Raw genomic sequence first — 17337 nt, 5'->3', positions numbered from 1 at the left:
TTCTGAGAGTGATTGTGATGCTCCTTTAGACAATCTATGAAGAATGTTGAGTGGGGACCAAATCTCTCTGCTGCCTGTGCTGTCAGCAAAACTCTGGTCAACATAAACCATTAAAACCCCCAACCAAACCCAGAAAAAAAATCGGGGACAGTTCTAAAGCACTGGATCTTAAATCATGTACAGCTCATGTACATGTACAAAAAGGGACATGCCTTTCACACTGCTGCAGACGTGCAGAAGAGGCTCCTCCAGCACTGCCTCCTGCTCTGAGACTGGCCTAGGCTGAAAGAACACAGGACAACCTCAACACCTACTACCAGATGTAGCTCTGAGCCCAGCACAAAGAGCTGCTCTCAATCCATGCAAGGATGATCTCAATAAATAATACAGTGGAATAGCTTCAAACATGGCAAAATATGTGTGAGAGCCATGACTTTTCTGGCACAGAGAAGTGAAAAAATGCTTTGAGCTCAGTAATGTACAGAGAACCAGGATCAAGTTAAGAGGAAAACTGAGTAATAATTGTCACAATACAAAAAACCTGAAATGTATGAGAGGATGAGTAGGAATTGCTGGTGAGAGAGGAGAAAGGAGATTTGTTTCTAGTAGGAAGTAATTACAATAAAGCACATTATGCACTGCTGCACATACTCCGAAGAGTTACTCTCATTAAACCTGACCCCAGCTTCTGCTAAGGCTCATTTTCTAACACCACTGCTTCCATTCTACATGAGTGAAGCTGAAGAAGACTGTCAATGAAGACATATTTCAGTGCCTGTGCTGTCTCATTGTTGTGCTGCCACTTCCTGATGGTATCAGGACAGCGAGGCAGGCACCCATCCTGCCAGGTGCCCTTTGTGCTCTTGCCATCTCTGCTAAGAATAACTCAGAGGTTCAATAATTGCATATTAGAGTATATATACAGCTGCATAAATAACACTGAATTTCCATGTTGCCCATGCTCTTTCATTCCTCACTAGCTTTGAGAATTGTAATTTCTGTACATTCCAAGTATCTTGTCTTATATAAATCATTACATTCAAGAGAAGTATAATGATTCAAAGCAGAGCTTTTAAAATGCAAATAAACTGGAAACAACAAAAGTTAAAACATACTTTATGCCACTGCTATGCTTTGAAAAGATAAATGCCAGCCTGTTTACTACTATAAATAATAAACCTTGTTCACTTTACAAAGATCTTATGGGGATTGATCACTTTGTATCTTACACAAGCTTGAATATGTGAAGTGCTGTGACCCAATTCCACATATGCTTTCCTTTCTGAGATTAATCCTCCTAAAATTAATGTGGCAGCTCACAGTGTAAACTGCTTGCTTACCATGTTGCATGTATAATGTCTTATGTTTCAAAACAAAAGGGACTGCTGGTCTCTAGTATGGTCTCCTGGTATCTTAGAATCATAGAATAATTTAGTTTGGAAAAGATCTTTCATTAATAGCAAAATCTTAACATTTTGAGTTTCTAGTTATTGTGGACTAACAAGAAAAAAGAAGAACAGTATAATATTATCAGTGTTTATTTTAGTAATATATCTCCAGTTTCCAGAGGGAGGCGAGATAAAGAAAATCCAATACTGATAACATGAGAGAGTACAGTGATGGAATACTGAATCTCCTCATAGATTTTGGTCTAGTTTGGGCCCATTATCTATAGCTCTGCACCCTTTATTTCAGTAAATTACCCAGTGGTAAATTAATTATTTACATTTATCAGGCTGCCCAGACTGCAATAACTTCCACACCATGTTAAACTAACATAAAAAAAAGAGTAAAAAGCGACAAAGGAATTGAGTATTATTCTGACCCTGAGGCCCTACTGCCACCTGATGTCACTATTCTTGTCAGGCAAAGGCAGGCAGGCAAGCTGCATGTCTGCAAGAACTGACAGCTCTGGAAAGGATTTCAGCAGGTAGGAAGCCCCAGGGAAAGTCATACAAATTATTTCACCAAGTCAAAAGATTATGCCTTATGGACAGCACTTGCTAAGATAAATCCATTAACCAGGGCAAACAGAGATTCAGTTAAGGATGAGTCTCCTTGAGGTCTTCTGGGGATAGGCTGGCACTGCCTGACACAAGTGGGCAGGAACTCCACATGGCAAGCACCACTGCAGGGAAAAAACCCTCCTCCCCTTGATTATTACAGCTTGGTTCCCAGTAAAGCACACTAAAGTAGGAGAAACACCACAAATAAGACATCTGACACACAAGAGCAAAGCCCAGGCAGAGACCTGAAAACCTCGTACATTCAATATTGACTGTGAAGCTCCTCCTGCCTATCACTGGCTCCAGAGAGTCTTCACTGAGCTACAGGGGAGCAACTGAGCATTTGAGGCAAGATTCAAGCCCCAGCAACAGGAATGGAGTCACCTGCACACTGAGATAATCATCTGTGTTTGCATCTGGAAAGCTCAAAGGAATATTATGGCACGAGGAAGAGAACAGCAAGATTTTCAGTGAGAGGATATTTTAATTGTCATTCAGAAGTAGAAGGATAAGTAAATAAAGTGCCCAGCAATACTCACTTGAGAGCCTTTTGCTTCACGAGCAGGCAGCAGCACAAGGGAGGCCTGAAGGAACATTGGCAGAGGGTCTGGCTCTCTGGCCATGTGGTATGACTGTGACTAATTGCAAATCATTAACGACTTCAACTCATATATACTCTGGCTCACAGAAGCATATAGTGCTTAACACTGAAATGTCTACACATACTTACATATGGCATCTAAAATACATCTTATATTTTGCATCTAAACAAATTTGCCACTTTGTGCATGATGAACCTGGTTTTCACGAGCACAAAACATATTTTAAATGCTTGGCTCACCTGGGCTGTCAGATACCTTTCTTTAACTCTGGTTTTAATTATGCTGTTGGCCAGCAACCCCTAGTCCCAGAACATGTTTCATTCCCCCTAAGGTTTCTTGTAACAATCAGTCAAATCCCTATCTCTGCACAAGGTTAAAAAAAATGGTATGAGAGATATTAATGGCCCAGTTTGGTACTGATGAGAAAATACTACAAAATAACATTCCAGACAAGTAATGGTCATTCCTTCTCATTTTTTTTTCCTTTACTCAAGGCAATTTAATTTGTATATTAATGGAATCTGGTTAGCCACTATCTTTAATTCACCCACTGTGGAATGTGATGGTTTCAAATTCCCAGAAGCTGAAGAACTCTGTAAACATGTTCTTGCTGCGCTCTAGTTATGTCTAAGCAAACCAATACAATTTTGCTGATAAACAACTCCCATGATAAAAGATGGTAAAACAATGATCAGTTTTGTAATATCCCTGTTGGATAGGGATGATAACAATTCAGGTTAGAGGAATGCCACACCATTAATTTCAGTCATGTCTCAAGACTACCCAGTGGAGCCAAGTGTAACAGCCACAACCAGTTCCTAACGCGCACCAGCGTTAACCATCCTCAAACACCAAACTTGCAATTAAACCACGGCAGTAAGTAAATGCTATTTATACAAAGCTTGCAGCTTGACTGTTTTACAAATGAGCATGTGGGAAGCAATGTGAAATATCAACTGATAGTTAATATTTAAATCACTGCTCATTTACACTTAAGGCAAGCTTCATTGCTATTTGCGGAGAATTTCAAAGTTTGGAATTCTGTGATTCACTTCAAGAACTTTTATAAATAACACCCTATTATAAAGGAAAAAATAAAACCAACTTGTGATGGATAAAACTTTCTCCCAGAAGCAAAGAATGTTTTTTAAAGACAGCAATCTTTTTTTTACTCATAGAAAGAACAGATTAAGATATCTTTAAAAAGCATTCAGGAAGGGGAATGTTTCTGTCCCAGATGCTTAACCTCACAGAATTCACCCAGAAAAGTCAGGAAATTGATTGTATATAGGATAATCTGCAGTTAGAAATAATAATGACTTTGCAATGTCATGATTCCCCCAGAGGGTGGCTGGGCACTGGAAGAGGCTCTCTAGGGCAGTGGTCACAGCACCAGCCTGCCAGATTTCCAGAAGCATTTGGACAAAGCTCTCAGACCTATGGAGACTCCTGGGGCAGTTCTGTGCAGGGCCAGGAGCTGGACTTGATGATCCTTGTGGGGCACTCCAGCTCTGGCTATTCCATGATCATATACTTTAACTAGTGGTAGTTTATGGCATACACATAAATATGCCTTGTTATTAAGACTCAATTCCACCAGTAATATAAGCATCAATTGAAACAATCAAACTCATAGTGAATTTTGAATTCATCTCTATAAGGCACTCCAGACAGACAGGGCACGGATACCTTTAGCACAAATGAAGAGACAGGAGCACACTGAAGTCCTGCATGTAGTCCCAGTATTTCATCACCAATCTGCCTTGGATGGCTCTCCACCCATGTATTGTTCTTCTCAGAGCCTACTCCAAGTTTCACACATGTACCTACCAGGCACCTTAATGAAACTGGGGAGCTCACAGGTTAGAACAACAGCTTGGAATGAATCCAGGTTCCTTTTGTTAGTTCCTGATCATTAAAGTAATGAAGAGGAGATTGAGAAGCAGAACTCTACTAAATATTTTACCAAATGTCATTTCAATCCTATTTTGTTTCAATTTAATGGAATGTTCCTAAAGGAAGACTCTCTACAATCATGTGGTTCTAGCAAGATGTTCAAAGAGAAAAATTCAAATCCTACCTGGCTGTCATCTTCTTCCAACTTGCTTTGTGTCTCAGCTCCATCTTTGACAAGGAGATTCTAATTTTTTTCATGGTCTATGCAGTCTCTGTGGAAGAAATTGGATGCATTGAAAATATCTCAATAATTCTCACTGGTTTATGAATTACAGGAGAACATTTCCTAAATTATTAACCTGAATATGTGCTAACACCAACAATAAGATGCTGTATGAATTCCCAGATGTGATTAAAACAAAAAAGAGAACTCCCAAATCAGCAGTTTTGAAATTGCTTACTTTCCTAACAAAATAAACATCACTAAAATTTAATCCAAAATTCAGTTAATCCTTTCACTAAAGATAAACCATATTAGCTAAACAGATAACCAGTTCAACTCAAAAAGGGGAAACAAGTTGAATATATATATAAAGTGGTCAACACTCTAATAAAGCCAATGCTCTCAAGATAGCCCCTCCATCTCTTGTGTTCCTGTCCTTAATCCTAAAACCCAGACAGTCTCCCTCAGGTGGGAAACCTGACAGCATCCTGCCCTTTATCACCTGGGCACTTCCACGTTCACAGAACAACTCTATTTTCTCCTCCTCCTAAAGGAATCCTGTCACTTCCTCTTCAAAACCAGGAAAATGCTACAATGAAACTGGAATTTGGGGCTGAGTTTAGCAATACAATGCACCAACCACACAAACTGTACACCAGGATAAACAGGCAGGAGCAGCCCTAGAGCACTCAGGACCTGTGTGAGGCACAGAAGGATTTCCTGGGCTGGCCAGCAGTGAGCAGTGAGCAGCAGCATGTCCCTGCCAGGCTGCAGGGCAGGGGCCAGCCTGTGCCATCAGAGAGCCCCGAGCAGCCTGCAGCACCTGCCTTCAGCACAGCCTGCTCAGCTGAGCTCCCTGTGCCAGGGAAAGCTGGGGAAACTGTCCCTGTAACACATCCAGCTGGGCATTTCTGCCCTTGGACACCCACAGCTTCAAAATCAACAGTTTCAATGTGTCCGTTACACAATATTTGAACTTTAAAAATTAAAATTAATAGCATTGGTAGAGTAAAATTTTCAAATACAATTTGGCAATTTATTATTTATTTTATTGCAAAGAATAAAATGCAGTGACCTGCTTAGAAAACTCACTTTTAGGGATTCAAGTTTATTTGGTCCCCCTAAGAATGGGGATCCCAGGCAATCAGAATTTCTTCAGAAGGTATGACATAGGCTCTAAATCACTGCAGGGCTTAAAAAAATATACTATTAATAACATTTTTTAATTATACTCATCATGAAAACATTGACATTTTTGCATTATAAAAATCAGTGTCACAGGCAATCCATCAGCAAACAGATAAATTAAATTATTACTCAAAATATTCAAGCCATCTCAGCTACTTACAGGCTATCCTTGCAGGCTGGCATTAGCAATGTCATTGTTGCCTCTGACCTGCCACATTGCATTATCTTCACAATTAACTGGGAATCCAGAAGAACGATTTGACCATGATAAAAAGATAGCCTTGAATTACAGCCATTAAAGAGACCCATGGAATTTATATTTAGGCATCCCAAAAGATTTAATAGGAGTAATAGCTTCAATTACAGATTAAGGTTTACTTATGCAAAGTAGTGAAAGCAGAAACACCATTTTAGGTAAGTAGATGCTCTATGAAGAGAGTAAAACCAGACAAATCTCCAAAAGTTTGGTTTCATTAAAAGCCATCTGGGTATCCAAACATCTCTGATTAGAAATGAACTTGAAATGCGAAAATAGAAAGCTGCTGTAAGCTTCTTTTTTTTTATTTGTCTGGCTCAGGTAACCATGATAATTTTTCTCATGCTCTCATAGCATAGCAAACAGATCAAATTCTAGACCAATAGGGTTATAAAATCAAGGATTTCACTTCTTATATCTGCCCTAGCAAGATGTGCAGAAAAAGATACTCCTAGAGCCGTGTGAGGCAAAATTCCTACTGAACATAAGAAGACATTCCAAATATATTGGTCTAATTGGTAGGCAAATTTAAAGTCAGATTTTAACTTTATTTTTTTTCATAGTTTTAAACTTCTAATTAGTCATTAAAATAATCAGTGGTCTAAAATTTCTCCTGCAAAACAAATGCTTAAGAAAATTCCTGAAAGCTTAGCCAAGCTTGAAAAATCCTCCTACCTAATTAAAGGCATTGAAAAAACCAGACAGTAGCTTCCTCCCTCTCTGTCCCAATTCTCCTGTTTTTCATCTTGTCATAATAAAAAGACATTTTAGAAAAAAATTGTCCATAATAAATGTATGAACTTTCTGTGGTCTTTTAAATCTAGTTCAAGAAAAATACACTGAAAGCAATTTGCATTCACTCATGACTAACAAAACCCCTTTTGATGTTACTGGAAAAGAGAGGAGTTTTATTTTGAGAGCTAACTATCACCAAAATCAAAGGCAGGTCTAATACTGGAAAAGTCCTCCCTCTGTGCCTGTGTCTATTGTGACTGCTCACCCCAAGCTGGCTCATGAAATGGTTCCTCAGGCATCTGTGCTGGGGCTGGTACTCAGTCTCTACTCTGTCAGCTTCTCCAGCACTGAGCAGAAGAGTCACAGGTGACCGAGGGCTGGATTTCCTTTATGCTAAATCTGTGATTACAAATCCTTCATTCACCCAGGGCTGCAGCCCCCTTCTCTGGCTGGCCAGCAGGGGCTCGTGTTAGGGCAGTGCTGGGCACTGGGGTTTGAGATGTGCTTTGTCACTGCCCTGAGCCATGCTCCTGACACCCACCTACCCTGGCTTTGCTGTAACGGGGACAGCAGCTGGGCTTTGAGACCAGCCATGAGAGGGAGAAGTCCCACTGACTGTGTCACAGACAATACCAGCAGAAGCCCAGCTGGAAGAGGGATCCACTACTCCCACACACTTGGCCATCCCAGCAAGCCTGGGAGCCAGCAGACACTTTCTGCTGCTCACATTTGCTGTGTTTGGGAAATCAGAGCACGGCTGCTCCATGCTGTGCTGCCCATGTGGAAAAACACAGCTTCCATTCCTGAGCATGGCAAACCCACAGCCCATCCTCAGTGCTCCAGAAACACCAACGAAGTCTGTATTTCTAGAAGGGATTCAGATAAAACAGATAATATCTAGTGTTTTGGGTTGTTTGTCGTGAATTTTCCATCAAACCCTATATTTAAAGTAATTTTAGTTCCTCCTCCAGAGGTCCCCAGCTCTTCATCAATGAAACAATCTAGTTGAGAGTTCCTTTGGGTCCAGCAAGGAATCTCATTTGGAAAATCTGCCTGTGTCTAAAGGATCCACAGCCTCCAAATATGCTGTGTTCTGACAAAAAAAATTTATTCATTCCATTCTCGGAATGCTCCCATTTGTAACAGTTTCCATGCAGGACTGTCACCAGCTGGCTGGAGAAGCATTTTTCACTGAGCTGTGACCGGCTGCCACTCTGGTGCCGAGAGCAATGAATTCCTCTCCGGATTCCTCTCTGGATTCCTCCCTGTCTCCACTGACCCACCAGGGCATTTGCCCTTTGCAGCCCTGCTGCTTCTCTCAGTGTGCTGTGCCAGGGCAGAGGGGCAATGACACAAAGCACAAGGTTTCAAATAGAAGATGATAGGTGATGTCTGATGCTCCCCACATGCTTGAAAAACTTCATCTTCACCAGTGACTGGTTAAAATATATCATACAAGGACTGGACTGATGTCCTTAGTAGCAATACTGAGACTTTGCAGGAGAAGTTAGAAAGGAATATTAGGGAGTGTTGGTTTTATGCAAGGTAAGAAATACTGTTTTAAATTGGTAATCCACGCAATACAAGACAAGAAACAAAAAATTCTTTCTCCCCAAAGCCATATTAAAAATGTGGTTGATGAACTTAAACTTAACCGTTAGGATTCTAAAGACCAAAATTCAGTATTCTCTGGCAGATGACGGCACCATGACTAGTTTTCCTTTTAGAAATCCTGGCTGTAGAAATTTGGCTTTGCCAGATTAAACTGTCCCATGTCCCCTGCCTCAAATAAATGAATTTGCTCTCAATTTTGCTACAACATTCTGACTTTGAAAGGGTTTGAGCTTAGCTTTATGGTCAAAAGCCTTATTAGAAGGAAAGTGACCATTAGAAAGTGACCATTTTTGGGGAATTCATGCTAGTTATTTAAATTGCAGCAGACGTTAATTTTTTCAGGAAAGAAAAAATTCTAGTGTGTTGCTTAAGGACAAAAAAAAAAGGTTGACCTTCAGATGCTTATACATGAGGATTGTTAAAGCTGTAGGCCTAAAATGCAGATTTCCTATCAACTTTAATTAGCTTCTGTAAACCCTAAATTATGTAGTTATTTAAAATTAACCAGGGCGAAGAAAAGCAGTTTTGTCAACTTTCTGTTATTCACACTCATCCAAAAAGAAGGCAAAGCAACTCTGGAATGTGACTTGTATGTCAGTGAGAAATGAATGCCATGCCCTGAAAATTCATCAGAAGGACCTGACAGAGGCTGAAATGAGAGAAACAATAATTCCTTATACAGAAATCAAAGTGCAAATGTGCTGAGCATGATGTCAGTGAAATCCTGCGATATTTCTTCAGACAGAGAAAAGCACCTATAGGGTAGATATGCTGAGAAATCTCTGCAGTTACAGCATTTGAGATATTTCATTCACAGGAACACAGTGGTGCTGCCACTGTTGTTTAATATGCTCACACTTTAATGTAAATTTATGCTAACAGTAATAAAAGACAAGTATGAATTTTGAAAAACATTTGCATTACAGAAATAACCACAAGTCTTACTCATTAGTTATGCAGTCATTAGGCAAATTTGACAAATCCTTATTCCTCACATCTGAACACTGTTCAAAAATACTCTCTGTAATTACTTTTTACAAAGTGACAGGGCAGCAGCTTTGTTATTTTTAAACAACAGAATAGTCTGTGCTCTTTATCCTTCCCAACAGATGACAATTTGGGGAATGGATCATTTTCTGGCAATCACATACTGGTGTTAGAACTAAGAATTTGGGAAAGGCACTGCCTTTGTGAACCTCTGTTCAAATTAGCATGCAGAGAATATAAAGTTCAATCAGAAAATTAACCATATTTCAGATCACTAATTCATCCTTCAATAGAAAACTCAACATCAAAACTACTTGCTAACTCCTGCAAGGAAGAACCATATAATGTTTCAGGACATTTTACAGAAAAAAAAAATCAAGCTCGTCATATGTATGTTCTCAATCCCTGAGACTACTCATTGGGCAAAGCAAACTACAGAGAATAACTAATAACACGGGATGCAATTACTAGGACTATATATAAAAAAGCAGCTAACAAATAAAGAGGTTATTTAATTCAAATAACATTCAAAAAAAGTGGGCATCTAACATGTGCTGTAGGCTACCATTTAAAATGTAGCCTACTTCACCTATTTCTCTAAAAAGAAGGAAAATGAAGGAAAAGAAGATTATTTCCTGATATAGAGCCCCAAGTCACTGCAATTGCACCATAATTAGATCAGAGTCAGAAAGTGCTGCAGTCACTGTAGATGGATACAGTACAAGATGGTCACTTCTTCACTATCAGCTTCTTCCCAGGGCTATTTTATCATCTCCTGTCACATAGGAAGATGCACAATTTTGTTCATCTGCAAATCTATTCAAAAAGAAAAAGATTATATTTCTAGCAATTCTGGGATATTATAAACCTTGGGTAACTGCAACATCTTGTAATGACTGCACAGGTAATTCTGAAAGTTCTGCAGTCCCTGGCTCTTTTCACTGAGCAACACTTGAGATTAGCCCTGTAATCTGAACAAGGAGGATGGTCTTTGGGTATAAACAAGCATCTTACAGTCATGGTGAGGGTCTCTTCTATAGACACATAAATTCAGAATCCTGTAGCTGCTTCTCTAGCAGCTCCGTGCCTCTCTCAGACTCAAAAAAGACCTGAAATAGCACTTGAGTGAAGTCTTTGCACACTGACTTATTTACTTAGCTTATCAGATAAAGAAGCAATAGACAGCACACTGGTCCTAGATGCACACTATCAGCACACACATTTTCTGTGCCTGGCCTTGATGTGTGTGACCTGATCTGTGCATAATGTTGTGTCCTGGAGCAACTGGTTATTCACAAGCAGACAGACACACAATTGGCTGTTTCTAATTATGTCCCATGTATGTGAGAAGCAAACAGACATTAAGGGCTTGTTGATTTTCTGGCAAACACCTAGCTGCGTTGGGAAGGTGTGCTGGGAAACCTACAATGATTTCTACAGCCTGTAACTGTAAAGTGAACTCACATTCATCATTGTGTCTCAGAAGTTATCTTCTAGGGAGAGGAAAGAGCTGTCTCTAAATCACCTGGCTGGATAGCAGAGAGAGAAGAATCAAAGCTCAGAGAAGAGTGGGTATTGCCTCCGGTGGGCCCTGCAGGCAAAGAAACCTCTGCTGGCCACACACTGCACCACATGCCTTTGAGTGGTAAACACCAAATTCTACAGAGATAACCAGTGCCATAAATAAAGGCTTTTAGAGGACTTCAATAATTTTTTTAACCTTTCTTTGCTAGTATCTGCACAATATCTACAAATGTCCGTGAAATTAACTTTTATTAGCCAGAGGTCTACAGAAAGCAGATAAGACTTTTTCCTGCCATTTGTGTGCATTCACAGCAGAGTCTCTGACTTGAAAGGTAAAACCTTTAGTAAGAATGCACCTGATTGAACACAGTTTAACAAGGAGTTGAAGTGCTGATTGCTATTAAAGAATATCAAAGAATTCCTGAAGTGCCTATAAATTTCAATCTGCTAACATCAGATGAACACAAGACTGCGGCAAACAATATAAATCAAGATTTACAAAAGAAACAGTTAAAAATTATTTTCTCACTTATACTACAGGATTATGGTTATTATTTGGGGTTTCAGCACCATCCCCTGAAGGTTTACCTTTTGAGACCTTGGGCTGTGCATGGTGTTGACCCTGTGTTCATCACGGAGGGGTGAAGCATTTGTCAACATAGCCAAGTGTAAAGCAAAAAAATGAGCCAACAGTAGAGGTCAGCCATGAACTATAGATTTCCTCTCCAAATTTCTTGCATGAACAATTCATGCTGTTTACTGAACACCCAAAAATATCTGGGGCACCTGTGCCAAAACAGCAGTGAACAACAGTAGAAGGAGGAAAGAAAACGAGTCCTTTCCAAAACGAGTCAAGGCAAAAATCCAGATACTAAGAGCACTGCCACGGGAAGGCTGAAATACAAATGAATAATAACACTTGTTTTTTCTGCAAATAACACAGAGCTCCCCTAGCAACTTGCTATTGTCTGCTGCCTGGTCCAAAAATGTCAAGATCTCATGGAAAAAAAACCCAACCAATACCCAAAAAACCACCAGGTATTACTTGGCTTTTGGAGTTAGCTTCACCACTTGCTGGTTTCTACTACCCCTTGGTAAAGTTGTCTGGCATGCTGGCTCATTTGAAAAGGGGCAGGTTTCAGTCCTGCCATGTGTGACAGCTGGAACACATGATGTGCCAATTGCTGAACTACTCAGGTTGCCCCAAGATGCATCTGCTTTTGTGCTCAACGTTTAAAAATACTTAAACAGTAGCTACACAAATTAGGTCAGTGCGTAAGCCGAAACAGATAACCTGGATTTTTAAAGCTGAAAATTAACACGGGCTAAATAAACTGCTGTTTGATCTGAAAAACAAGCACTTAGCTACCCCTTGCAAATGACAACCTTCTTCAATATAATTCTTTTTAAGTGCAGCTGCCTAGGACATTCATTCAATGTAGCAACTGGATTTGAAGGGCAGGGATTTGGGCTGAAAGAAATAACCCATCCATGGTGTCAAAATTGCACTTAGAGCTCCAGATGGGAACCAGACAATCAAAAAAAAGCACTGAATTTTCTAGGCCTGCTTTCCACCTGTGGTGCATCATACCTGTACCAGGCAGGAGCCCAGCCACCATTGTATTGTCATGTGTTTGTCAAGCACTAAACACAATGCACATTTGCCATGGCTTTTTTTCCCATACCTTGACAAAACATCCAGCACCTGAGCCCCCAGCCCTGTATCTCTGCTGGGGATTTAACAGCCATGTGTGAAACATCATTGTGGCCATGCTCTCCACCCCTAGGTGTGATCTAAGCCAAGCTGCTGGCTGATGCCAGCAAGGACTGGGCCTGCCCTGGTCCGTGCCCCGGCTGCCTTCCCCTTCCCTCCTCGGCAGGGGTTATCCTGCTCAGGGCACTCTGCTGCCCTTTGCACTAATTCACGCCTCCCAGAGCAGCAGCTGCCGATGGCGAAGGAGAACGACCTGTGCCGAGGAGGGCCGGGGAGCGGTGCGGGGCTTGGCGGTGGCTGATGCCCTTTGGCTTCTGGGGCACCGGGGCACGGCGCGCTCCCCGGTGGGCACGGTGGGCTCCCTCCCCTGCTCTCCCGTCGCCGAGCGGCCGGGGCTCCCCGCGGGGCCGCTGCGGGCTCGGGGAGGGCAGCGGGTGCGGGCGGGCGCGGCTGCCCGGCAGGGGAGGGGGCCGCCCCCGCTCTCGGCTCTATAATGCCGGGGCCCCTCGCCCAGCCGCGCCGCATCGCTCCGGCTGCCGCAGCAGCCTGCGAGCGGCTCTGCTCCCCCCCTCCGGCCCGGAGACGCTCGAGGATTAGGGAAGGGAGGGAAATCCATCAGGCGAGAGGCAGGGCGGGGAGGCGGGCCGTCAGCATCCCTCCGCTCCGCTCCGCCCGGGCCGGCGGCGCCGTAGGGCGAGCTCCGGTGCGGGCGCAGGAAGGGGCCGAGCTGCCGGAGGTGCCCAGGGCGCCGGCGGCTCCCAGCGGCCCGGATCCGCGGCCGGGGGCTGGCGGGGCTCGGCGGCGGGAGAAGCCGCCGCCGCTGTTGGCGTGTCCGTCGCTCGCAGCGCCGGCTCTCCCGGGATGGGCCTCCAGGAGCTGGCGGTGTGGCTCGGGAGCCGCGGCGGGGCGGGCGGCTCGGGGGGGACGGCAGCCCCGGGTCCTCCCCGGCACGGCGGCTCTCCGGCCCCGGCCGTCCCCTTCTGCCCTCTGCCAGCCTTGCAGCTACGGGGGCTCGCCCCCGTCCCGGCCGCGCTGAGGGCTGGCCAGCGCTGGGACCTGCCCGGAAGGGACGCGGGAGAAGGACGGTGGGGATGGGGAACCGAACTCCGTCAAGGGACTTCAATGGTGGATGTCCCAGGGCAGAGGCTGCGGCTTTTTGTGGGGGGATTTGAGGACGAGAAAATCGGGAAGAGGGAGGTCGGTCTGGAGTGGGACAGGGAGGTCTCACGTCTAGAGAACCTGTTCCTACATTCCCCTTCATTGGAAAACTGCCTCTGTCCCTGGTCTACTCTGCTCCATTCAGGTAGACCTGCTCCTTCTCTCCACGGAAAGACGGCAGAATAAGCATCCTCCCTGGATTTGAAGTGTAAAAAGGACAGAAATCCCCAAATATTTGCATGTATATTAATGTAGTATCTATAATCTCTGCCAGGAATGCTGTACCCCACTTCATTTATGACTGCATGAACAGAGAACAAAGCAGAGTGTACTTGCCCCAAAGAGTTCTCTGTCTGAAGCAGCCCGAGAGCAGAGCTCAGTCTAACCTGTGGCCATTTTTCTCCCATTGTCTTGCTCCCTTCTGCCGTATCTCTGCTCTGTTTTTGTGGTTATAGCTATGCCAGGACAGGTGTCAAATCACAGGTGCTGTATTTCCTCTTCATCACTTCTTGCTGCTGGACCGAAGGGTGCATACATTGAGAAAGCATCATTAGCATTTAGAATGTATCACTCCTGGCCAGTCAAGAAATGATCAAAGAGGTAACCCCCTTACAGGCTGGGATGAACATTTGTGATTAGGATTTTGTTGTAGTAGCTAATGAACTATTTTAAATACAGTGGCATTTTTTCTGGGAATGCAGCAGGTGTAATAATAGATACATAATATCTGATAGGAATGAAAAAGCATGTCTGAGGCTTTTCTAGTGTAGAATCCTTATTATTTATCTTTTTTTTTCCTGTGCCCAAAGAATCTCTGCAAGGAGAGTTCCAAAGGAAGCTTTACAAGGAGCTGCTGAAAAATTACAATCCGTTGGAACGACCAGTTGCAAATGATTCCCAGCCACTCACTGTCTATTTCACTCTCAGCCTCATGCAGATCATGGATGTGGTAAGTCTGTAACCTTCTAGGAAACTGTTTCAAAGGGTGGATTTTTTTTCCTTCCCAGAAGGAACATTTGAGACAGCAAAGCAAAATTACAAGAAATTAGAAAGCACAACTAATTCAATACACAATGCCAAATTTTGTCTACATCTTTAAAGAACTAAACTTAGAAGTACAATTTACCTATTTCTTAGATCTCTTGTCAGAAATTCCCAATATTTTTAGCATTAGAAAATATTTCAAGGGGAGCTCAAAATGCACACTTTCCCTTTCAAATCCTTAACTGTCCTTAGAACCAACAAGCAGTATAGCCTGGGAGGGATTTGCAAAACCAAAGTTCTCAATTGCTGGTGGTCACTTAAGAGCTGCCTATTTTGGAAGATGGAGGGGAGTGGAAATCCTGGCCAAATCCAAGCTGTATTATTTCCTTTGGTATGTAGACAAGATTGCTATATTCTGTGTGCTTACAACCACACCTGACTGGTATATCAATAGGTATTCCTGTGCTGTACTTGTACAATGCACTGCAGCATCTTTTTGGGTTCAAATATGACTAATTTAAGCTTCACTCTGTCACAGTGGTACAGAGATGCAACTGAGCACATAATTGGGTTTACAGTATTTGTTTGTACTGAATTAACTAGCTATGACAACTAATAAGGAAGTTAAAGTCTTAAAAATGTACTTAACTTCAAAATTCCATTATCTTCCTATCAGATGCCTAAAGTTCAAGACACAGAGTTAATTTCTTCTGGAGTTGTCAAATTTAGTTAAAACCTATACAAAATTAAAGGAAAATACCCACAGATCACTAGCCAATCTGGGTGTAGTCAATGACTGGCAGTCTTGGCTAATATGATTCAAAAGGGAGCTTTTGATGCTATGTGCTTTTCAACAACCACACTTCACAGTCAGTCAGAAACCTTAGGTATTTTAACTGGCTGTTTAGTTACAGCTCATTCTGCTTGCCATAAAACTCACTGCATTTCTTTCTCTGAGATCTGGGATTGACAGCCAAAGAAAGAAACCAACCATGAAATAAATTAAGCTTCATGCTATAAAACAAATGAGTTTTCTTCATTGTCAACAAGAAGCAAATGCTGGTGGGAATGACAGCTACTTGCAATAACAATTACTGGTTTAACAAGCTAGAAACAAAACATGTCACCATCATATTTTCCTGTAGTTTATATATTCACTTTAATGGCTTCTCAGCTGATAGCCACTGAGTTTAATTGGGAGTTAGACCTCTCCAGAGCCAACCCACCCTATCCCTGCCAGAACAGATTGAGCCAGGCTGGATCCTGGTTGCTGCTATTCCTTAGGTCAAGTCTCTTCCATTCCACTCTGACTTTGCTGACAGGAAAAGGGAGATGCTATATGAAATATTTTCTAAATACAATGGATGTTTCCTACTTTGTATTTCTAGTTTTAACCTGTCCTATTAAAACTAGAAATTTTCTACCCCATGGTTTTAGATATGTTTTTCTTTTACTGCTATTGTGCATTAATATGCATGCTAGTATCAGCAGTACATAATGAGGGATCTGTAAGTGCCAATTGCCCCAGCTTAGTGGAGTTCACTAGAAAATAGAATTAATTGTCTAATGAGAATGCAAGCTGGCATAGCAAATTATACAAAATCTTTCTAAATGGGGAAGAAAAGCAGGGGCAGCATGAGAAATATGCAGTTTATGGATGTATTCCCAAAGAGGAGAACTAGGAAACTAAGGGAGTGCTTAGAGAAGAAGTGGGAGTACATGGTAGGCCTGGGATACAGCAAAAGAATTCGGAAGAGAGGTGGAATTTAGATGGAAGAGGATGAGATGCAAAATGGAAAGCAAGAGGTTTGAAATAATGGACTTCAAAAAGAAAAATCTTAAGAGAAAAAGACTACAGCATACCTGAGAGGAAGAGGGGCTAATGGATGGTAATAGCGTCAGCACAATGGCAGTAAAAATAAAGAATAGGATGGAGAGAAGATATTTATTTTTCTCTACTTGTCACCTCATGGAACCCCCTCAATCTGCACATAAAACTGGTCTTTGGCTTCTGCTTGTCTGGTATTTCAGTGCTGGCATGGAATCATCTAATTTAGGCTTAGGAAAATTTCCAGCATATACAGTTTCAAAAAACAGATTATTGAAATATACTGATATGATATAATTTCCACACTGAAAAAAATACAACCACCACATTTTTAAACACTGTATGGAGGTAAATACCTTCTAACAGTCTTGTTTTCTGTTGTAACATCCGTCTCAATAATAGTATCAGAGGAGAACATTAACCACTGCCTGTTGGTTTGGAGGAACACTAGGAACAGACACAGCAGTGGTGCTTTACCTACTCTGCTACATCTCATACAGAATAGTGAATGGCATAGAAAAACAAATGCAGTGAGCATGAGGGTGTGAGGTTTGTGCCTAGCCTGGCATTTTTGCAACAGACATATCTGTATCAACTGTAAGTTAATACAATTAAGAGAAAG

At 42.1% G+C, this 17337-nt stretch overlaps 1 protein-coding gene across 1 annotated transcript in view; it reads left to right on the top strand.

Annotated features, from left to right (window-relative positions):
* Positions 1 to 14208: 14208 nt before the first annotated feature.
* Positions 14209 to 17337, top strand: part of CHRFAM7A (CHRNA7 (exons 5-10) and FAM7A (exons A-E) fusion) — a 38592-nt gene continuing 35463 nt past the window's right edge. The window contains exons 1-2 of the mRNA XM_039722982.1: positions 14209 to 14231; positions 14669 to 14852. Coding sequence (XP_039578916.1) covers positions 14209 to 14231; positions 14669 to 14852 — 207 coding nt within the window. The remainder of the gene's footprint in view (positions 14232 to 14668; positions 14853 to 17337) is intronic.

Source organism: Passer montanus, unplaced genomic scaffold (genome assembly GCF_014805655.1).
Source record: "Passer montanus isolate IOZ18808 unplaced genomic scaffold, ASM1480565v1 scaffold5, whole genome shotgun sequence".
In the NCBI taxonomy this organism is placed as follows: domain Eukaryota; kingdom Metazoa; phylum Chordata; class Aves; order Passeriformes; family Passeridae; genus Passer; species Passer montanus.
This window is presented reverse-complemented; position numbering and strand designations above follow the sequence as displayed.